At 39.8% G+C, this 24,283-nt stretch overlaps 1 protein-coding gene across 3 annotated transcripts; it reads right to left on the bottom strand.

The window, feature by feature from the left end:
• On the bottom strand, positions 1-23,296 carry LOC121960384 (polypyrimidine tract-binding protein 2-like). Of its 3 annotated transcripts, none has more exons than XM_042510051.1 (14): positions 23,203-23,296; positions 21,448-21,475; positions 17,301-17,361; positions 12,715-12,887; positions 11,112-11,252; positions 10,041-10,196; positions 9,818-9,928; positions 9,326-9,536; positions 8,915-9,030; positions 5,495-5,528; positions 4,738-4,830; positions 2,654-2,870; positions 2,158-2,235; positions 1-1,419 (listed from the first exon to the last, which is right to left on the bottom strand). In XM_042510051.1, exons 1-14 carry the CDS (start codon positions 23,208-23,210, stop codon positions 1,290-1,292), a joined length of 1,557 nt encoding a protein of 518 aa, XP_042365985.1. In that variant the 5' UTR covers positions 23,211-23,296; the 3' UTR covers positions 1-1,289. The 3 variants fall into 3 exon arrangements, with proteins under 3 accessions (XP_042365985.1, XP_042365986.1, XP_042365987.1); XM_042510052.1 differs by having other exon boundaries at positions 9,338-9,536; XM_042510053.1 differs by having other exon boundaries at positions 17,343-17,361; positions 23,203-23,295.
• Between the last annotated feature and the right edge of the window lie 987 nt (positions 23,297-24,283).

Raw genomic sequence — 24,283 nt, 5'->3', positions numbered from 1 at the left:
TGCAGAGCTACAGAATCCTTTTATTGAGCATGCTACAGACGTAATGCAGAATACACGAGAGACCATGAGAGGGTAAAACTCAAAAAGCAGGAAACCGAGGCGCACCTCCCCTTGTTAGAAAATAAATCATCCTTTAATTGTGCCTCTTCAGATCTAGACCAAATCCTTACATTTTAATCTGTAGAAAATCTGAGAAAAAAAAAATACACATACCTATTATTTCTGAACCTCAAGTCAAGAGATCCTGTTGGGTCGATAAAAAAAGGGAATTAACTCTCCACATAAAATACTGGGCAACTGTGTGTTCAAATGCTTTCTGTTAAAATGAATTCAAAGGAATACTGAAGGCACAGAAACTTTGGTCCAACTGAGTAGCCCTCTCGAGTAAACTGTCACATGACAATGAAATCACAGTGGACTCATCTTCTAACTGCTCTCACAGCATGCAACACTTTCTGATGTGAGATCCTACCATAACTAGACATGCTTAGAAAACCATTGTCACTGACTATTACACCTCACTGCTATGGAAAAAAAGCATGGAAGGCTTCCAAAAACACGGAGAAAGAAATACTTAGCCACAAGCCACGCTGTGATATGTGACGGGCGAGTTCAAAACTGGGGAAGAACAATCGAACACTCAACATACTTCATGGAATAATGGAATTCAAGTTAAGCTCCCTGTCACAACTCTTACATGTTGCCTCAGGAATATTCTCTCCTGCTGCTAAACTAAAAAGGAAAATGTTATGAAGCTAAAACAAAACAAAAAAAAAGCTTTGCCTGGTTGGTGGCACAGCTTCAAAAATGTCAAGAAGATGACAAAACATTCTTACTAACCCCCCAAAATACCCAATACCAATGTGCCTAAAAGCAGAGGAGTAATTCATGAACATGTCCAGCTGTAGAAACAGTTGATATTGTCATGTAAGGCACATAAGAACTGTATCTTTTCAACTAAATAAAGAATTAAACACTGATCTACATCAAACAGGGGGACAATCAATCATGTCTTTGTTTTGTTTGACATAAAAATACACAGGTACAGTTAAGAATTGCTGGGAGGATCCAGTATCTGCAACAATTTTTCAGTTTTAAAAAAGGATGCAAGTCAAAAACTCCAGTCTCTCAAGGAATGACAGGATCAACAAAACCCCAACAACAAAACTGATTCACTCCATGTGCCCCCCCCCCCCCCCCCCCCCCGTCCTTAGTGTCCAGACACGGTCTGAAGGGTTTCTGACCACCAGCTCTGACACTCTGAGCCCTGGTACTGTGGCTCAGCTGGTCTAAATGGTGGACTTGGAGAAGGAGACTCTCAGGTGCTGGTTGCCTCCCATGTTGTAGTTGTGAAGGTCAATCAAGGCCTGGATGGCCTCTTCCACTGTTGACATCTGGATCAGAGCCATTTTGCGATCCCTGAAAAGTAGGACACAGTGCTTAAAATCACAGGAATTAAACTGATAGAGTCCAAAACCAACATAATGAAAAACAAGAGCAAGAATCAATTATTGTTGAGCCTATGGTGCAGTGATACTCAACTTACAGCCCGCAGGCCAAATCTGAGTGCCCCCGCCCCAACCATTTTCTGATTCACAGTAAAATAAAGTGATTCACACTGGGAATTGTTTTTGTACTTTTAGTAAAAATAAGGTGCCAGAGTGCATAAAACAGAATTTATCAAAAAAAAGTGCCAGTGAAAGGATCCCCTGTACCTCCCGGTCCTAGCTACGCCCCTAATGTCCTAAAATCCCAGAAACATCCTACAATCCAAGAAACATGCTAAAATTCTACAAATGTCCTAAAATCCTACAAATGTGCTAAAATTCTAGTAATGTGCTAAAATCCTAAAGAAAGGCCTAAAGTCCTTGAACCCTACATTTTGAGAAACATCCTTAAATTCCTGGAAACGTCTTAAAATCATTGAAATGTCCTAAAAATCCTAGAAACAGGTATGGGGCCACTGTGACTGGCCCCTGGCCCCTGGCCCCTGGCCCCTGGCCCCTGGCCCCTGGCCCCTGGCCCCTGGCCCCTGGCCTGCCCCAAGCAAAGCAAGTCGAGTATCCCTGCTGTAATGTATCTTTTAGGATGACAAACTGCCAGGTCCCGTTCACTGAGTACATGTGTCTGATCTCACAGTCAGGTAGGTCTACGTACTGGAAAAACTTGAATGCTTTCACAGTGCCTCCAGCGTTGGAGAAGAGCAGCCGCAGGTCATCCTCCGTCACATCTTGTCTGTTGAAGTAAAGGTCACAGATTACAGTCAGGCAGGAAGATAATGCATTTCCTGGCACACACAGACTTCACTGTCAACACTTTCTACAGCGACTCGTTCTTTAGCAGAAAGGAGTTCTAATGAAAACTGTCAACAGTGGAAAAAAAAAAGATATATTTAAGTAAGCTTTCAAGTTAATTTCAAGTCATCTCGCTCAGCCCCACGTAGGTTCTGAAAATTTGTTTTGTAGTGCATGGCTTTTTGCATTAGCAAAATAAAACTAAAAAATAACACTCAAAAGGAAATAAAAAAACCTACAGTATCTCCCAGTGGACGTGCATGAACAGCTGTGGTTGTTTCAGAGGGTATCTGAGACACAGCATTCCTTAGCATTAACAACAAAAACGACTGAGCTGAGCTGACTGCCCTGGTACTTACGGGATGTTGGAGAGGTGGAGGGTGGCAGATGGCGGGAAGATGTTCTGAAAATTCTTGGAGCCAGGTTTCTTGAAGCGATGGAGTGGGGAGTTGGCATAGTCCTTGGTCAGACCCTGGTCGTCCAGGCCGTCACGAGGCAGAGCCACAGTCTGGTGCTTGGACAGCGTCACCCGGATGATCTTGCCGTACATCTTCTGGCCATTCAGGTGGCTCATTGCTTTAACAGTGGCAACAGAAAGGAAAGTCAGTGTGGAGGACGCTGCAGCCTGTCGTGCTATTTACTGGCTGTGCTAACAACCCAACAGTGATAATAGATCCATACCCAAGAGATAAGAAACCGTATTAAACATACTTTTATTGGAATAAGGTGATCTTCATCATGTATTATTTCTGTTTTTGCATTTAATTGTGTGCACAATCTTTTTCAAATGATCTTTATAAGAGTCATACAAGGTTCAACTTAGGAGTGTACATTTTTGGTGGTAGGAGACTGTTTAGTTGACATTGATCTTTTAAAGTTCGGGTACAGCATACCGAGCCACAGTAGGGTTTGATCCAGAGTGTTGCACTGTGAAAGAGACATCCTTAAAACATTGATTGTCCTGTCACTCTAATCTCCCTGCATCTAATGATACGCTGTAAAATCAATGCTGTTGGCAGGCATTTAATTTTTGAATTTTATCTGCTGGAGTCAACATTAATTCCACAAGTTAACCAAACCACAAATTAAATTAGTTAGCTCTTTTTCTGGTAAAGGTGCATCACAAGTCTGATGCTCTCCCAAAGGTGGACTGTTTGAGGGGCATGCCACTATTCTTTTAATGTGTCAGAACTTTGCAAGTGGATGTCGTCTTTTCCTGTTAGAAAGTCTATCAATAAACGATGAAGCATTACATGACTGAGCCTGTTGTTTTCCATCCCTGTATATGCTGATTATACAGCACCTCACAACTCACCTACAGGTAAGGCTAACAGATACTACAGGATTGTACCCCCAAAATCCTAAAAGTGGACTTCACTGCATTGGTCTGGTTTTGTAGATACAGATCCACTTCATTGGCTTCTAAGTAAAAAACAAAGTAACAAGCGCAAATTTGCGATAGCTGCCATTAAGGCCGCTGCATCCACATGTTCAGCCTTCACATTCACACGCCGACTGCAGCTAAAAGTACTGAAAAAAATCTTTGTCAGTAATTCAATTGAAATATAGTGGTGGTTTTTCTCGATTGCCCTGTTTCGTCTATTGTGACTAAAATTTTTAAAAATGTAATGTGTAACGACAGTTAACATTTGTACTAGCCCACAGGTGTAGAGTTCTACAGTATGATTTGAGGATGCTACAGTAGGCGGGTTTCCATTACAGATTTTTATTTCAATTTTTTCGAAATGTCGATATAACACAATCGTGAGATGACTGCATTTCCATTAGATGTGCAACTTCTCTCGCGACGTTATGTGACCTCTCCTCTGGCGATAACAGCATGGAGATGGATGTTCAAAACATTAGCAGCTTTATTTCTTATGTTGCCATTGCACTAGCTGTCATTATTTCCAGTTAAAGGCCACGTAGGCATGTTTTGGGAGATAAATGGAAAGGCAAGCCCCTTATACGTGGGAGCGGCCAAAGATTTCTGGGAGGTTATAGTCCACGTTTTCACAGAGGAATTGTGGATTCGAAACTTCCAGATGATTCCCTCAACTTTTGATTTATGTGATGCAATAACACCATTTGTATCTCCTGCTACATCATGAGGGAGCCAGTTCCTACAGACAAGCACATAACCATAGCATCATGTGACCTTGCAGTTTTGCCTGACGTGGCTTTTTAGAATCGCCTGAAATACCACCTCATGCGAGTGTAAAAACGTTTTTGCGATAAATGGGAGTTTTATTTTATTGATGTCTTTCCATTGGACGTGTTTTTGATGCGCAATTTCTGTTTTTGCAATTTGAAGGTTAATGGAAACCTGCCTAGTGAGTCCTCAAAAAGGACTGCAGCTGTCCTCCCAGACAAACTCTGCCTCTAGCATCACCAGACAATTAGACGTGAATGAGAAAAGTGGGCGGTTGTGACATCTGCTCACCCAGCTGGGCCTGGTTGGCATCCGACATCTGAATGAGAGCGCTGTCCTTCTTATTGTAAAGAATTTTCACCCTCTGGACATCGCCGTACACTCCTGCATTAGAGCCGCAGGCAGGAGGAGAAGAGGTGAGGTGGAGAGAAAGCAGACAGTTAGAAAAAAACAGAAAGTTAGCATCGCAGACAAGGATATTTACAGACAAGAAAACACAGAAGAGAGACTAGCAGAGTACACACAAGAACTTTACAGTAGACTTTAGATTGAGAGGTGTGTAGAAAGAAGAAGAGGGAAAGAGAGAAGAGACACCCTCTAAACAGATAAGTTATCAAGCTGTATCAGATGGCTATAAATAAATAAATAAAAAAAAAAAACAGCATGCAAAATTATGACTTAACCGTGCATTAACAGATTCTTACATAGGGGATTATCGGGCAAAGTAATGAACATTAACCCAAATCAATAAACGGGGCAAAATGTATTACAAATTACCAAATAAAGCTACTGTGCGCAAACAAATACCGCTGTCCTTCTTATTGTAAAGAATTTTCACCCTCTGGACATCGCCGTACACTCCTGCATTAGAGCCGCAGGCAGGAGGAGAAGAGGTGAGGTGGAGAGAAAGCAGACAGTTAGAAAAAAACAGAAGAAAGAGAGTGAGGGTAGAGTAAGAGAGCGAGAGAGAGCGAGAGAGAGAGAGAGAGAGAGAGCGAGAGAGAGAGAGAGAGAGAGAGAGAGAGAGAGAGAGCTAACGATAACATACCGAAGAGGGTAAACAGACTTTGGGGCGTAACCATCTTTAGAGGGAGAGAAGAGCAACAAGCAGCGTGAGACAGGTAGTAGAGAGGTAGAAGAGTCGGAGCGGAGCGGAGGTAGAGATGGACAGATCAATCCAGAACGGTAGGTAGGAGGAATGGTGGTTTTTGTTTTCCCCCCGGAGAGTGATGGAGGTGGTGGGTCATGGAGGAGGGGAGCAGGCGGCGAAAGAGGAGGAGTCATGGAGGAGGGCAGGGGTTTCGTTAATGTGGGAGGAGGTGGAAGAAGGGGTGATTTGAGGAATTAAAAGTCCCCCCCCAGCACGTGTAGTGGAGGGGGGGGGGCAGGATGGATGGAGAGGGGAGAGGAGGGGTGGGGGGTAGAGAGAGTAGAGAGAGACATTTGTAATTTTCTTTTTACATTTAGGCCTACAAGAGGACAGCTGAGAGTTAATTGGGGGGAAAATAAAAAAATAAATAAAAGTGAGGAGGGGGGAGGGACAAAAAATAAAATATAGGTCAGTACACTGGAATAATGCAGGTAGTTTGGTCAGAGATAATGGCTTGGATCAATGTTTTCTTTAGTCAAAATACAGCAAATAACTAGTGCCAAAATGTCTTTCACCCTGGACAAGCATGGGGTAAAGGTACATTCATGTCAAAATCATAATAAAACCAGCAATATAAAATCAGACCCATGGGATCAAAACAACATGCAGCAGGTCAGAAATCTGAAGATCTACTATCTTTCAGCGAGGGAGGATGGTTACTACGAGAATGTGAGAAGCTGAGGGGAGAAAATTAGTTAAGAGACCATGCAGTTCAAATTTTGTTTTTACAATTTGGCATGCAAGAGTTGATGTGAAGGCAACATGGCGTTCACACAAGTCTGAGAGGCTAAAAGAAAGATTAAGCACAGTATCTTAACATCAGGGGTTTAGTTTGAATGGTTGAGATACTGTCAGAGGCTCCGCTATGACACATTTATTCACAGCCAGAGAGAACAGACTGATGAGGAAAGAGACAGAGACATTAGGTGAGACAAATTAGAGGCTATTTAAGTCACAGTTCAAAAAAAAAAAAAAAAAACAGAGGAGGAGGGAGAGAAGCGTTTCAGAGAGGCAGGTATTTGTTCCCAGACACAGGTTAGGAGACCACAGAATGATTTCATATGAGCTTTCATATGAGCTGAGGAGAGGTGAGGAGAGCTTAGAGAGAAAAACAGAAGACAGGAGACAGTTAGCCGAGTTAGATACAGTCTGACAAGAGGAGGGAGGGGCGCAACATCAGAGGAGGAAAGGGGAGGAGTTTGGTGTGGTGGCGAACAGCAAATCCCCCTCTCTCTAACAGGGACATAATGAGACTTGACCAAACGATAAGCAAAAAAAAAACAGCGAGGCTCTGGGTATGTAAAGGACACTAGAAAAGCAAAGAAAAAGGTTAGACATATATTGTACTTCATATTAAAATTAACTGAAATAACATGAAGTCCAGTCTGTCTCTTCTAAAGAGGCTTGGATTCCCAGGTTTAATGTCAATTGTCTATCAGGATAGACACCAGTGTTTCCCACACAGAGTGCATAGCCGCTTATACACTGCTTGGTCAAGGCGAAAGTATCATGCCGTTATGCCACCTCGCTGTTCTGTGTAGAATGTCCGATTGCGGAAAGGGGGCTGAACTGTCTTGCATCTGAGCTTGGGCAGGAGGTAGTAACAACACTTAAAACAATGTCTTTGTAAACACAGGGCTGGGCAATAAATCAGTTTTATCAAATAATGCAATTTTGTAGGATGATCTTTAAAATGAAAATCTAGATTCTCTCTTAAACTTTCTCTGCCATTCTTTTTGGGCTTCTGTAGTTCATACAGGGTGACGCCCTTTCCCTGTGCAATCCCCCAATGCTTGCAACAAAAAAGCAAGTGTTAATGACAATGAAGAGTACGTTTCCAAAAGTAATACTGTACTGTTTCAACTGCAAAACTGTGCAATATGTAAAAACTGACTTGAAGCCCATTTCTTAGTTTGCCTGTGTCAATTTTTATTGCTAAAATCAAAGCAAAACTTGTTTTGAGGGATTTTTGGTTTGTTGTTTTTAAGAGGGAAAAAGAAAATAGATTAAAATCATAAATCGCCCAACCCTAGTAAAACATAAAACATAAAGCTGTAAAGATGCGACCATGGGCGGCACAGATGTGACGTTTTGACGTGTTATGTGTGCGTCTACACCATGGGAGACTTAAAAAGCAGCTATTAGCAATTAGCAGCTAATACAAAGAAGAAGAGCAGTCGTAAATGTCGCAAATTGAGGAAAACAGTGACATTCAGGAACTCCTTACCCTCCAAACAGAGGACGAAATTATCCAGCATATGACAGAGATGGTGAATGATTGTTATTGACATGTCATGTTATTAGAGAGTGCTGCTGATGCCAATGTTATGTGTCACACTAAAGGCAGACGCCATGTTAAACACATCACGCCACTTTTGGTTCCTCAAAGGCAGATGCTATTTAAAATGGCACCCTGGAGCACAATGATGCTGCTGTCGTCTGGTCCTGTGTAAAAATGCAAAGGAGGAACAAAGAGGGGACTTAGCAGCGGCCCTATCGCGCGGTCTCTGCGTGAAAAAAGGGCTTTGTGTGGCGCTAGTTTACAATGGGGAGACAACATGATGTTGATGACAGCAACTTTTTTTTTCTTTAAATGAGTGTGCCCCTCTGCTGCTGCTTGAAAATGTAACCTTTTAGACCCAAAAGAATGAGCATCACTTGCAATGCTCCATCTGTGCCCAGAGTATGCTCTGCCCTCCAAGATTGTGGAACAATGAATACCTGAACGATATTTCCAGTGCTCCTCCGAATGTAAAATCAATTTGTCCGATGTTTTAATCATAGCGAGTTGCCAAAAATAAATGAGTGTGGGAAACCCTGGACACCACTCTAAGATTCAAAATGTTTTGCAAAAAAATTATTTTCAGGGAATATTGACCAGTTTTATGCCTCAGATATTATCAGCTTGACTACAGGAAGACAATTTGTAGGGTAAAAAGCTCACACAAGAGTTGTTGCCCTCTGCTTTCTAATTATAAGAGAGAGTTTCTAATTGCTTAACAACAGAATTCTGCAAAATAGGAGCTGTTACATCTAAATGCACCAAATTATGTTGTTTAGTTAGCGTGATTCAAGTTGAGTTCTCCTTTAGTTGAAGTATGTTACAACATTCCACCATGGTCCTTTTTGATGTCTCCTCTATGACAGACATTTGACTATGAAAACAGAAGCACAAGGAGGACTTCTGATTATAACCAGCAAGAAAAACAAAAATGAAAAAAAAAACAAACAAGAGGGATGAAGGTGGTGGGTGGGAGTGGTGGACTTTAAGCCTCAGATGGTCCATCTGACTGGTGTCTGTGCAGGCGTATTACTGACCTCCTCGTTGAGGTTGCTGACCAGCAGGACCCCACTGGACCCAGCCTGCCCAGCTAAGGCCACCCTCCCTGCAGCAGCAGCAGCTGCCGCTGCTGCGCTCAGAGGGTTCAGGGCTCCTGACGGAAGGCAGACAAGACAATCATGGAATGGAGAGCAGCACTTCCACTGAACTACTGCATTACAACACTGAGTAATGATGTCACTTTTAAACCAGCCAAAATGACTGATACTCTCCACTCAGCAGCAGCAGCCACTATTCAGTAATCATTAAGTCTGTTTAAGAACAGTTTTTTTTCCCAATTATTCAAACCTGTCCAGATTCTAATCAAAAAGTCTCATGAGGATAAATTCAGCCAATTGGCACAAACAACAACAAGATAAAAGAAGAAGAAAAATAAAAGTGTGATCTACCTGGGATCTTACCGAGGAGGGAGTTGGAGTCTTTGGTGAGGGCAGCAGCCACCGAGGGGTCGAGGCTGGGCTGGCCATCACCAGCAGGCAGCTCGGGTCGCGTGTAGTCGCGACTCTTATCGTTGTTGTACTTAACATTTAGGTTGACCAGCTTGGAGAAGTCGATACGTAGTGTGCAACATGAATTGTAGATGTTCTGGCCATCCAGAGCCTGGCAGGAGGGAGAAAGTCATCATATACATCTACTGCTCTTTTTTACATCTTTTCTTAATGAAACTATACAATCAATCAAGTCTTTGTCTTCTTTATGCATTGAGCACTGTGATTGACTGTTAAACACTATAATATCAATGCTAAAATAAGTAATGACTCTCTCTGTTCAACTTCTACATTTGGTCTTGCAAAGCACTGACCAACAGTGGACTAGATGGTAGACTGATAACAAAGATTGATAACATGACTGGCGGAAGCTGCAGGTAAACATTCTCCTACCAGTTTGGCCTGCTGTGCATTGACAGGATCACTGAACTGCAGAAGGGCCTGGAATTGATTGTTCTTGGTAAATGTGATTATCTTCATGACTGTGCCAAACTTGGAGAAAATCTGCAAACAAAATAAATGCAAAAAACTATAAAAATTTTGCATTCACATACAAACAGTGGATATTAAGTCACATGCCAACTGAAGTGAGCTGTGATTGTGTGGGGCTGCGTACCTGTTGCAGTACATCCAGTGTTACAGGGTAGAACATGTTGTCAATGATGATACGCAGCACAGGACTGGAGGCTGCAGCTAGAGCCTCCTGTACGTCTGAGCTTGGTGACCCGCCAGACTGGACTGCCGACACTGCCTGAAGCACTGCCTGTGTCCGCTACGGCCAAACACAGGCTGTCATTCACTATCTTTAACCCTTAGGGGCTGTTTGGTGCATTTTACAAGTGCTTACGAATGTTTTTAGAATTTTGGCTGTGTTCATACATATGGCATAAATTTTGGCAAGATTGTGTATATATTTTTTTTTTAATCTTGGAATTTCCAGCTCAGCTCCTACAATAAGTCTAAAATACACTGTGGAAACTAAAATGTTACATTCATACTGTCAAGTGCAAAAAATGTGCCACTGAAACCCATTCAAACATACATTGCATTATTTCTGTCATTCTGGGCTTTTGCCTTGGAATTTGTATTTTTACTATTTTCCACCCGATGTTGTTTTATTGTTTAAACTATATTTGGCTTATGGAGAAAATACATGCTATTTCCACTATGTGCACTGTCACAATCAATGTTGCTACTAATCACTGACATATCCCAGGCTGTGATCATAAAAAAACAATAGACTTAAAACAGTTCATCTTTTGTGGGTTTTTTTCCCCCCATCTGAAAACATAGAGGCATCATGACAAAAACCTGGCATTTAAAGGGTTTAAATTCTGAAAATAAAGAATATTTGATATTTTTGATTAGGACTGATGTTGGTCGAACTCAAAGAAATAATAATAATAATGATAAAATGAATGCAAAGAAAACAGAACAAGCACTAACATGTGTCCAGACCTGCCAAATACTAATCAGGGTAGCCTCTAAGGTTGGTAGTTAGAGAAAGAGAACATTATCATCTTTTTTAGACTTAAAGTTATTGCAGAATTTAAAGTATTAAAACAACCAAACAAAAAGCCTTTGTTCTCAACAAAATACTAACTAAGATACAAGAGTAGTAGCCGTGTGTTATAGGTATACTGATTGATAAAGTAAGAGTGTGATCTGTTGCTCTGGCTCTACTGACCTGGTTGCCAGCATCTGTTTTGAGTTCTTTGTGATTGGAGTACTGAATGAAGACAGGGACGTTGCGGATGTGGGGAGTTACAGTCGTGTAGTAGTTCACCATAGTAATGGCTGCCTCTTCTGTCCCCATCTCCAAGAACGCCTGAAGGAAGAGAAAAGAGAAAGCAAATCTGATAAATTCCCCACCACAGTTACAAGATGTCATTATCAGATAAATTCTACCTAATTTATACTAAACCTTCCAACCATTTTCATGAAATTATCTTAAGTAATTGTGGACATCCTGCAAGTGACAGCCTATGTCACTCTATCTGTGGTGTCACTCTAATATCCGACGTTCTTGCGGGTCCGTGAATGCAGTGCAGCAGGCAAAGTTCTTTTTATCTCTCTGGCAGCTGAATGTCACTGGTGGGGTTAATAATTGTTCTGTTGATACGTTCACAGCTGATCAGATCGATGGATGAGAGAAGATATTTGCAGATTTTTGTAAGTGAAAGAGAGTTTGCGACCCAGCAAAATGAACGGCTCAGTTTCACTTTTCATGCGCCTGATGTTCTGCTGCACGTCTCTGCCGCTACTGCGCTATGAATAACCCAACAGTGTTTTAATACGGCTCTTAATTAACAGTCCAGCTCCACTGAGACTATGGCGGGACAAATTAGACTATGGCGGCCGCCAGTCTTTATTATTCATAGGAAAGACTGATATAAGTGTAGCCAATTCCTCTGTTCTCTGATCTGCATGACATATTACTAATTGTTCTAAGATTTTACAGAGCAATTAAAAATAAATAAAAATAAAAAAAAGATTTATGATATTCTGCTTCCCATCTTAGCATTTAAGACTTTTGAAAGATTGATTTAATACATTTTAATGCCAATTACGACCTTGTTTTTTTAAATGTATGAATTCATTGGCGTTTAAGACTATTTAACCCTTTGAAAAGCGAGAAAAATTGGTTTGATTTCTTCATAAAACATGGGAAGAGGGTGAAGAGCAACTTACCCTGAAATGGCCCAAAAACTGTTTCTGAAAGAAAACAAACCAGTTCTCACAGGTTTCAGAGGTTTAAATGCTAGTACAAGGCATCTAAATGCAGCACAAGAAAACGGATGGTGATCCAGTTAAAGGGTTAAGGATCTGTGGGAACCCTGGCAAAGTGTACATGAGTGAACTGTAATTCACCACCGATGGCAACAGATAAGTTATCAGAGCAATACAGATGAAGATGGCTGAACATTGAGATGATGCAGTTGCCAATCGATCATGACCAGCCGACACACCAGCATCGCTACTGTGAGGAGAACAAAGCAGCTGTACTCGACAGGAATCTAGGGGACAAATGCCAAGTGTCTCCTACAGCCCTCCTCAGCACGCACACAATAGGCCTTTGCTTAGCCTTTGTATGAGGCTGTGGGCAACTTTCAGATGCAGCACAAGATAACATGAGCCCAAAGAACTTGTGACACAGTGAAATGTTAGAGACAGGTCAAAGCAGAAACAGAAACAAGATTTGACACTGTCCACTGTCCCCTAGAACAATGAAGCCTAACAATTGCTCTGTTGTCTACAAATCCACCACGCTCACCTGTTTCTTCACTCACCTGGTTCTTTCCTTTCAGTGTGAGGATATTGGTGACTTTGCCAAAAGGCAAGCCCAGGGCGATGACTTCTGTCTCCGAGGCCTCGTTGGGCAGTTTCCTGATGTGGAGCACGCGAGACGGAGGGGCCTCCTCCACCCTCAGTTTTTTACTGTCACTGCCATTGGATGCCCCATCTAAAAGTTTAGCATAAACGCTGATTAACTGTGCTAATCAGTGCAACAGATTCTGTCATTTAAAGGATAAGACTGGCAAAATTCTGCATTTTCAAAATTGTCAATAAATCTTGTTAAAAGACAAAAAGCAATCAGTATGTTTACATGGTGTTAGAAAAAAAATGGTGTTAGTTATATAGTTAAAATACATGTTAACATGTTAGTCCGATTGAAATCAGACTAATCGAATTTCTCGAAATGGGACTGACACAGCCAGATATTGCTATTGAAAGTCGAGCTATTCTGTCATATAAACTTAAGAGACAGGGACTGTCCACCACTTATGAGGGGGGAAGGAGTGCTGCAAAATGGGTCAGGCATCTTTTTTTTCATATGCAAGTACTGAGGAGGGACTTAAATTTTGGCTCGAGACACTGACATAAAACTTGAAAAGGTAGTATTTTATATTTGCTTTGAACAAAAAAAGGTCACACTACAGTCACCCCCCTCCCCTCCTCTGATAAATGAGCATAGTGCAACAACACCAGCACAGAGGCTAAGCGATGTACTGTTGTGGACAAAGCCGCGCCAAAACAAGATTTAGGTACCTAAAACACATCAGTATCAGTGTACACTTTATTTAAATCTTGTCTCCTCTTTAGCTTCCACAGCAGCTGATGGAGGCAGCAGTAGAGCAGCAGCTCTGCTGTTCAGTGGAGTAAAATGATTTTTCTCAGTGGAGTCTGCTGTTTTTAATTTACCAGCTTCAAATCCCCATCAGTAAGGGCTATCTTATAGAAAGGCAAAGCGGTGAAAATATTCTCAATGTAGCGTAGGCTACACTTAAACTGATATCTACTTTTTTAGGTGGCTTAAAACTAATAAATGAAGGCAGTTTGCTCAGCGCTGTTTGATTATATGTATGTGACGCAGCAGTTTCCTACCCCGAAGTTGTTGTAAATAAACAGTTATGATGGTGACTCAATCTATATCATAGACTGTATAAATAAGAGGGTTTATTGCAACTAGCTGAAGGGGGCATATCTGCACCTGCCATGGTGGAGTCGGATTTACTTCCATCAATAAATCGACTCTACCCCGGTGCTTGTATACTGGCACAAGGACAGTAGTCCAAATAAATGGCCTAATCGAGCTGTGGCCGTAGCTTAACTAAACTGTGCATGTAAACATACTGAATGTCTTTTCAGCCCATCTCTACATCTCTCAACTTCACATAATACAGTTAGACCAAGACCAACAATGTGTCTGTCCATCGATGCATTCTCTCAGCCCAAAGCTCACTGGTTCCTACTCAAGCAATCGTTCTTAGAAACTGACTCATGATTATATACAACCACGAAGGTAATCACAGTTATTTCTTTAAATAGCTGGCCACTGTCATTTTCAGCAACTATTTTGACTATTTTCCATATTTGGTGCTCTAGCAAGTATTTGGGGTGGCAGGAAGGTGTATGTGGGACTGAGTCAAAATAAACACAGTTTGTGTGTTCATGGCAATGGCAAAGCATGCCACTGTGTGACTCACAAATGTGTTCTTAATAGATTTTAGACAGCAGAGGAATTAAATAAACCACACTTTAATTTTGGTTTAGTTTCGGGTGTGCACATGATATTGGTACTAAAAAGAAAAAAATATATAATGTCATTACATGTAATAGCTATGTAACAGCTCCCTGAAACATCCAAATAAAATTTTCTCCCAGGATTTTTTTTAATCAACTGTGCATGGGTTTTGTGTGTTTTAACAATATTAGCTAATGTATTGTACATTTTAATAAAGTATTTCATGTTTGCATGTTAATGGCTATAAGTGCTTTGTTTATGGTACACTGCCCCTTCTAGAGTTGGGTTGTTATACGTGTTCTCTTTATAGCCTTCAGTATTAGACTACTGCTAGTGAAGCGGAGGCTTTGAGTCTGAATTCTTCGAAATCTACTCAAGCACTCAATTGTAGTTCGTCCCTTTGGCATTTACGTGTTTTTGGGCATACATAATATATAATTGCATATGCTCAGTGCTTACATAGCTAGGACGCCATCATTTATGTGCCATTTACCAACCCAAATACAGGTGTTTCAGACTGGACATCAGGTCACAAATGGCCTTCAAAGAAAATTGCAATATTTTTAAGCTGTGTCGTGATTTACGATATATATCGGTATTTTTTAAATCTCCTCTAAAGTTATGTAGACTACTTATAAATCTAAAATTATTAAAGACGCTGAATTTAAAATAAAGTAGCTTTTACCAAATAACTAAGTAAAAGTATTGTTATAATCACGTTTAATAAAATACCCTTACGATGAAGCTAATTAAAATGCTGTCTTAGTAAAGTTAAATTATTGTTAAAATTCAATAAATCAAAGCAGAACACATTGTGCTATTGTTTTGAAGGACCCAGCTAATCTCAAGACAGACATCAGGGTTTCCCCACACATTTGAGGCCTGTAGTTCAGATCGGTTGAGTTCAGTTTTTTTCGGTTTTGTTTGCATGTTTCTATTGTGAAAGGTTGTGGATGGTACCTTTAGTACCTTTGGAACGGTTTCAATTTTTCTTCACCCCTCTGTTGGGGTATCGAGCACACTGATCCAGTACTAATCAGTGGAGCTTAGAAACCCTGCAGTCCGTTGATTTATCAGCAGAAAACAACACTCGGTGCAGAACTGTGGCTGCTTTAACCACTGTTCATATTCGGAACATAAATTAGTGAATTCTAACAATTAAATGAACTAATTACTGCTTAAATAGCAGCCCAAGAATACCTAGCTCCTATTCAGGAATAATTTCATTTGGGAAATCATTTTATGAATTATTTTAAATTCTATAGTAACCCGCCCTCATCCAGCTCACAATCGCCTGTCCATGGTATCAAATCCAAGGCCATTAGTGAGAGCATGTGCGCTGATGGGAAACTGACAGCAGAAGAACTTTGTCTTGTTACACATCAGAATGAGAATACATGCAAAATTACAGTGCTGGAATAAGCTTGTTGATGAGAAAAGCTTAACAGTATGCTCAGAGTGCACACAGTAGTCTTTGCCAGTCAAACAACCATAAAATGATTTATAATTCTGTTTTCTAGCATAACACAACTCCCACTCATGTTAAAGGTTAGAGGTTATGTCTTACTGATCCTTCTTTTTTTTAAAGCCATTATAGCAGGACTGGGAAATCCTGCACTTAAAGGACCATCAATCCACCTCTGCACTTTTTCAGATCACCAATGGCTGACACTAAAGCTACCTTAATAAAGGCAGTCTGTGAATCATTGTCACTTTAGAAACATACCTTGGGGGGTGTTATGCATTAATAGTTGACAGGGACTTGATTACAGTCCCTTGTGTATACTTTAACCCTAAGGGACTGTTTGGCACATTTAACGCACTTTTCATTCTAAATTTTGTTATCATTTTGGCTGTGTTCATGAATACGGCATTAATTTTGGCAAGATTGTGTATTTTGTTTAATCTTGGAATTTCCAGCTCAGCTCCTACAATGAGTGTAAAAGACACTGTGGAAACTAAGTTGTTACATTCAGACTGTGAAGTGCAAAAAATGCTCCATTGAAACCCATTCAAACTGCAATTTTTGATCCCACAGCCATCAAAGTATAAAGCATGCATTGTATTATTTCTGGCTGTCATTCTGGGCTTTTGCCTTGGAATTTGTACTTTTATTATTTTCCACCTAATTTTTTTTAACTATATTTGGCATATGGAGAAAATACATGCTATTTCCACTAGGTGCACTGTCACAGTCAATGTTGCTGCAGATCACTGACATACCCCAGGCTGTCTTAAAAACAGTGGCATCAGGACAAAAATCTGGCATTTAAAGGGTTCAAATTCAGAAAATCTATGATTATTTGATATTTATGATCAGGACTGATGTTAGTTATAAAAAATGAACTCAGTGAAAGTAGAAAATAATATTGTATTATATTTTATTAAAGCTTGACTTGGAAAAGTGCATTTTGTGCGCAGTGTTATACGAGAGTGTGCGATATTAAACCGGGCCTTAAGGTTTAAACATTGTTCTGATTTTGTAAGCAGAGTGTTTAAAGGCCTAACTTTGACTAGCTCTTTGAGTCAGCCTTAATCCTGCAGTTTTCTTTCAGATGCTTCTGATAACATCTTCACAGTGAAGAGGCATCACAAAGCAGTGGTATCCACTACGTCTGTTCTAGTCACATGTTTCGGTGCGTGGGTGCCCACCTACTGAGGAGCGTGATGTTATTCAGACACTAAATAGCTCCCGTGGGAAAATGCTTCAACGCACGCAGCCTGTTTCACTTTTCAAACACCTATTAATCCTTTGATTCACTTAAATGCTGTCTGTCACTACTGATCAAATGGCTTCCTGCAAATTCCGTCAAGACCCTCTCTATTCAAGGGTGGTCGGAACGAACTCACCACTGATACTGCTCATGCCAGAGTTGGGACTGTTGTACATACTCAGCTCGTCTGATCCTCTCTGCGGAAAGAAAAAGACAAAGGCAGACAGTCAGGCACAGTTGTGAAATAATGGGGAAAAACTATTTCCATTTTCCACACAAGCCCTCAAAAAAAACAATAAAGCAGAGGTCTCTGAAGACAGTTTAAAGGAACAAAAGGAGGGAAGAGGAGTGGGTGAAAAAGGACATAAAACAGCAGAAGAGTGGTCTGCTCATCTCCTGCTGTGGGTTTAATCTTGCTGAATTTAAGATGTCAAGATGTGTCATTTCATCCTGAGCTATTCTCAGTCCCAGAAGGCTTGCTGGAGCTGACGGACGCCCTGTGCTCTTAAACCTGACTGATGGGATGAAGAGGAACCTGGCTGGGGACCCATTACACACACAACTTTATAATAGCTTCATACACCCCTCCTTGTTTCTGTCTGACTGAATTTGAACCAATTGTTCTTTTGTCACTAACATTCTTTATGGTTACGATAAACTAGATGTTGCAGGCCCTGCTACAGCAACATGACACAAATAAATTGAAAGGGTAATAAAGTTGTCTGACTTGGGCCAAAATGTGAGCACACAGTGCACGGGCTACAAGAATCCAATAAATGATTTCTCTCCCAACAGCTGGCTACCCTCTGTTTTGTCTTTGACACTGAAATATTGATGAAATAAACAGGATGACAAAGGCCCACCATATCAGAGGAATCTGAATTTTATGACTGGTCCGTTTCCCTTCGAGAGAGGACTTTAACTTTGTTTGGTGCAGATGGAAATGCAGCAGGCACTCAACAAATCAGGTTAGGTAGCCACAACAACAATGCGCTCACACAAGGAAACGGGTTTGCTTGCTGATCAGCAGGGCCCTACCCATTTTTTTTAAAGCTATTATGTTATGAAAGTTCAAAACAATGTTTTTTTTTTTCAGGAATCTATTTTGGAGTTAACATATAGGCAACATATTGGGAAAAAAAAAACAAATTCAAATCTTTATGGCATGTATCGTTATATTTATCTAATGGATGTGTGTGTTTTGTTTGTTTAAAATACAGCTAAGCCTGAGAATAATGGTTTCTAAAGGTGCTAGAAAATTAAAGTGGAAGTTTGAGTTAGCATAAATGCCCAAAAAAATGAATACTTGTTTAAATGTCTAAAATGTGAAGGGCTGTGCTAGAATTATGTCAATCGAATCAGATTTGGCTGTTCAATACATTCATCTAATATATTAAGTATATTTCCTTCAGGAAAGAATTTCCTTTGTGATTAATAAAGTTCTATGTTATTGTATCTCTTATCTTAAGTAAGCTAACAGCACAAATGACAGATCACAAATCTACAACATTTTTTGCTTGCACAAATCAAACAAATGCCAGACACTGCGTCATATTCAGGCCACATCTAGAGGAGAACAGCCCTACTAAAAACAGGAAAAAAATCTTTCCTTTGTTTTCATAAAGAAATCTGCGTTCATATGATACCACTTGGAAAACGATTCCCGTGTAAAGTTTGGGTTTATAGGCCCCCAAAACGCTGTTGTAGTGCGAATGAAAGGCCATACCGCAACTAAAGTCTAACGTTTCACCCAAGAACCGTTACCTTGAAAACAACCCCCTTAGTTGCTGGGACCTGTAAATTCACCACAAGTCAGAAGTATGCCAGTTGGACTGGTTACTGGCCTCTTTGAGACATTTGCTTATATTCTGAGGAATTAAGTTAAACTTTAGAAACCTTGTAGCACAGTGCTCCAAAAGGCTACTGTGAAAAACTAGTTAATTATGAAACTGTATAAACACGACTACCCCAAAAGTTGTTACACCATCTAATTCATTCATTGCTTCTGTTAGGCACTCAAGTCAATATTATTCCTGAAACTGTTTCTAATGATGTGGTGTCAAAATGTCAAAAAGTTTTTCTCTAAAAGTTTATTGGGCTGCTACAGATCCATGGTACACACTGTTATAATGTTACTGTGAGATAACTTAATGTTTTCCTGTCGTGCCTCACGATGGAACAGTTTTCTCAATGCTAGTATAATTAATTGCAACCACAATTATGAAAAGGTATGTTTATATTAGCTTCCTGTCACTGTAAAATGATGGTGTAGCACCTGAGTGTCAGGTATACTCTTTGAAATTGGAGAGTTTTGTGAAAGTGAGGATGTATTTGAGGCTACTGAGGATTTATGTATGTCATCTTTATACCATAAAACTGATGCCACATACTACAACATTTTTAGCCTAAGCTAATTTGCAATGCTCATCCCTATGTGGGCCTTTACAAATAAAAACATGATCCAACAACTACATAAAATACTGCTCTGAATTAGCTTTTTGTGCCATTTATGAATCAGATCATTTCAAATCAGAACTTAAGCATGAGAATGATCATGCTTGCTCAGACCAGTAAACTAGGAGTAAAAAACGTCCAAGTCGCGATTCCAAGAGAAGTTTGGAATAATGACAGAACCTCATACGTTTGTTTTAACTTCCTCAGCCTTGCTGCTATAAAACATGCAAGTATTTTCCCTAACCAATTATCCAACTTGAAAAGCCATAAGACCTCATGAGCCATGCTTTTTCCTGGAAAAGTCCGGCCTTCAGCTATTTTGGCCATGGTTTGAGAAAACGACAGGTGCCATGACCTAAAGTAAAAAGTGTTTCCGTATGTCCAGACACAGAACCACCTCAGCTGACTGACTCCCACAAAAACACTGGGGATGACACATCTGTCTATCCACACTTAATTGCAAAACAGTGGATAAGTGAGCACAATCATGTTGCAGCCACAAGCAAGTGACTGGTTTGTGATGACTCTGCTGACTAGTTTGGTCAGTGCCAATCTTTGACAATTTACTGTAGTCTCTGTGTAAGATAATACACAATAAAAATAACAGTGAAACATATTAATAAAATTTAGACATTTGTACACCATGCATGACTGTTAAAGGCTTAATCTGTGCTAAAGACATGATGTATGTAAGTATATTTGAAAATACACCTGCGCTACACCCTTGGTTCAGTACACCTCGTGGCCCAAAAATTACTCTGAAAATATGACATGTATGCACAAAGCAGAAACTCTGGGGCGCGATTTTATCCAAAAAGATTTGGCAGTGCTCTAGTTGCACTTTATTAGCTGTAGTATGCTGGTTGACTTAGCCTGCCCAGTTAGCCAGGTTAGTCAATTGGCAACAATTTCTGGCTACATGTACGCCTACCAGGGTTCCCAAACATTTTTATGGACAAAATTTCAAAACTTATCCATCACAAAGCTTTAATATAAATGTTAATGTTATTGTCAGTGGTCTGTGGACAAGGAGTAGTAGAGCTCCCTGAGTGGGGGAGTAACAGCCACCGATTGATTAATTTGGTTAAAAAAACAAAGACAGATTGCAGGGACAAAATGACAGGCCTTGGAAATAAGGTTATGGAACCCCATGACATTTCCATGTGCTAGATGACTATGGGGACCCTGACTATGACAATTTCACTACACACAATGAAATTCCAGTACTTTTCCAGGCTTGGTAAATGTGACTGTAGAATTCCACGACTTTTCTATGTTTTCCATGACTGTAGGAACCCTGGCCAATATTGTTCAACTGAATTTGGTTTGTTTGTGGAAACAACAGCCCTGCCCTGTATAAACAAGCACAAGCTGCAACGAAAGAATTATGAAAAGGTCAGAGATTTATGATGGATCATCACTGACATTTACGTTATTTATTTTTTGTTCTTAAAAATACGTCTGAATTTCAGTGCCTTAACTCTCACAGTAAGAATTATGGCTGATGAGCCACGGATGAATGTTAACATTTCTTAAAATAAATGGGAAAAAACAGCTTTTTTTTTAGTTTTCCCTGCTGTACTAAAAACCAAACCGTGACCTCAGAACCAATGTACACACCATACCATGAATTTTGTGCACTTCTCCACCCCTGTCCAATATCCACACCACTGATCTCAAACCATTTGCTTTGTTCAACTGCGGCAGTCTACTAACAATGTGGATGTTGTTTCATAATGTTGCTTGAAAAGACACATCTACAGTGTCAAAGGCAGGCTCATGTGATTTGTGTTGTGAATGCTAAAAAAATAAAAAAACAGGAAACTCACCTTCACTCCAACTGCAACATCACTGATGCTGAAAGAGAAGCAATTTTCGTTTAGTAAAAATTAAGGAGTTCAAGTGAAACACAAAATAGGAAAAAAGATATTGTCAGATACACAGGCATGTGATCTATATCCCTCTTTCTTTGAAGAAATGTGTTTAGTGTCTATTTGTAAAATTTTAAGCTGGGATCGACATCACTTTTCTTGTGCTTCTTTCAGACACATTTCACAAGCATTCAAATCTATAATTAGTAGATTTAGTCTTTTTTTCATTTTTCTTTGGTTTGTTTGTTTGTGGGTGGGGGGGGGGGGGTAATATTTCTATAATTATAATTTAGAATATAATTTTTTGTCCTTTAACACTTTTGTTCCCCTTTTTCTTCTGCAGCTTCTTGAGTTGCAGTGCTAGTAATTGTATGTGTATGCTTGTTGTTGTATGTTACAAAATTATAATAATTGTATGAACTTTTTTTCTTTTGATTGTTTTGTTGGTATTTTTTAAAAATAATTTTAAGGTAATTTTCTTCTTCTTCTTTCTTCACTTTTTACGTTTTACTAATTTATTGCAAATTTTGGCGTAATTTCATTATGTCATTTGCTTTCTTGACATGTTTTTCAAAGAAATTAAGCGTATTTGCTCTAATTTCAAAGGGTTAACAAACTGAAATGATGTATGATAGCTTTTAAAGATATTTTAAAAATAATCTGTTACTTATGTCCACCTACAAGGCCAGAAGCACTTTTACACCCACTGAGGACCAGGGGTGTTTGGTTGTATATGCTTTATAGATGGAGTGCCTTCTGATACATTTCCGGTCCTTCATTCTGGATAGAGAATGCATCCTGATACCAGTACTTGTTAATTCGCACTCCCTACTTAAAAACACAGGTCACACTTTTTATGAATGTATTCTATACATATCTATGTATGAATAACCACATCAACATGATCTGGCCCCTTGCTGTTATGCTGGGCCAATCTGTTCGCCAAGGCGCTCATTTATGATTCATCACATCCACAAGTAAGGTTGAGATCACGCTTCATGCACGGTCCACCCACAGTCTTTGACTGACACACCCTACAACACTTAATGAAACCTTCGATGTTGAATACTTTATATCAACCGCAGTGTTATACTACGGAAGTAATGTCGATGCTAGGTAGAATTAAACACCGCACGGCTTCGCCACTTCGCAAAAGTGTTTATATAAGATATGCTATTTATTTAAAACCAGGAGTATATCATGTTTTTACAAGAACCTTTAGATTTACTGGACCCGGACTTAGCTGATTGGACTCGGTCAGCTAAGCTAGCCAGTTAAGCTAACATTACAACACAAAGGATCGGCGTTACTGTAAGGTTACGTTAGTTAGCATAACGGTTTGCTAAACTTCACTAGCCGCTCCGTTAGCACAGTGCTCCAAAATGCTACAGTGAAAAACTAGGTAATTATGAAACTGTGTAAACACGACTACCCCGAAAGTCGTCACACACGGCAATTATTTTTTTAGACAAATATAAACGAGTTAGCAATGCAGCTAATGCAATGAAGAGCAGGCGTTAGCTAAGTTTTGTTAGCATGCTAACGTTAGACACTTCCCTAATGGAAGGCAGCGCGTGGCTATGGAAACCCATTAACACAAGCGTGCGAGCCCTCCTCAGCTCTCCTTTAAACGACGCATTCACAAACTTAGTGCTCGCTGTACAACGATAAAAGTCAAATGAGATGTTATCAGTGTCGCTGCTGAAATATTACCCGTCCATTTCCGTGGAAAATCCTCAGTGCGTCTGCTTTCGGTCCTGTTTTCTTTTAAGTTTACACCGACAGTGCGCACGCACACATACACACGAGAGTAAAATGGAGGCAATGGTAAATTGCAATACGATGCAGTGGCGGAAATGGACGGAAAGTGCCGAAGCTACAGGGCGCTCTGCCTGCAGCCACAATGACCAAAAACACACTGTAAATGTTTATTGAGGAAATATTTATTCTGACAGGGACAGAAAATATATTTAAATCCAATAAATAGTCAATAAAAGGACGGAATATGATAACATGATGAAAAATGACACAGACTTGCCCCACAGAAGAGCAAAGTGGAAAGGAAGTGAAAAACCACATCAATATTTCAGTGTCAGTAAATAGGGACTCATCATATTTTTACAAAATTAAAAAAGTTAGTGTTCATGCTGCTTCAAAATTTTAAGTTGACTGAATTTGAGTAGGCCTCATAATTCTGCAGTGATTCAAAACATTTTTTTTTTCTAGTCAAATAAATTTGATCTGAATTAAGTTGTTCCTTTTCCATAAACTAACCGATTTATGTATAACTGAATTCATTTGTTGACAGAAGGGATTTAAGTACAACTAAACCAATATCAAAGAAAATGTATTTTATTTTGTTTTATCTGTTGAATCATGATGAAGTTACATCTTTATGTTTTAACTTGAAATAAGTGCCCATGCTGCCTGAAAATTTTATGTTGACAAAGTTGTTGCTGAGAAAGTTTTACACTAGGGACATAATTTAATAAATAAATAAAGTTAAAAAAAAAAAAAAAAAACGAAAAGAAAAAGAAAAAGAATGCATCACCATATATCTTATTGCTTTCCTCTGAAATTGAAACAAATTTAAAATCACAATGAAAGGCTATTGTATTGTGATTTATATTGTGATAATATCCTGTTGTGGGGCCCTCTAGTTATTCCAAACCCTACTACAATTCACCCTCCAAAAGACAAAGCATTTGGAGTTGTGTCTGTGTCTGCCTATTGAAAGTTTTCTTTCACCTCTGCTTTGGTCTCTGCCAACTCTTGAGGGAAACATCTGTCTCTT

Source organism: Plectropomus leopardus, chromosome 21 (genome assembly GCF_008729295.1).
Source record: "Plectropomus leopardus isolate mb chromosome 21, YSFRI_Pleo_2.0, whole genome shotgun sequence".
Lineage (NCBI taxonomy): Eukaryota > Metazoa > Chordata > Actinopteri > Perciformes > Serranidae > Plectropomus > Plectropomus leopardus.
Note: the sequence above shows the minus strand (reverse complement) of the source record. Positions and strands in the feature narration are given on the sequence as shown.

Coding starts and splice junctions, on each gene's coding strand:
- LOC121960384 (XM_042510051.1), bottom strand. Junction 2,871..4,737: donor TGCCAACCAGGCCCAGCTGG/GTGAGCAGATGT, acceptor CCACTGTTAAAG/CAATGAGCCACCTGAATGGC. Junction 2,236..2,653: donor CTCCACCTCTCCAACATCCC/GTAAGTACCAGG, acceptor TTACTTCAACAG/ACAAGATGTGACGGAGGATG.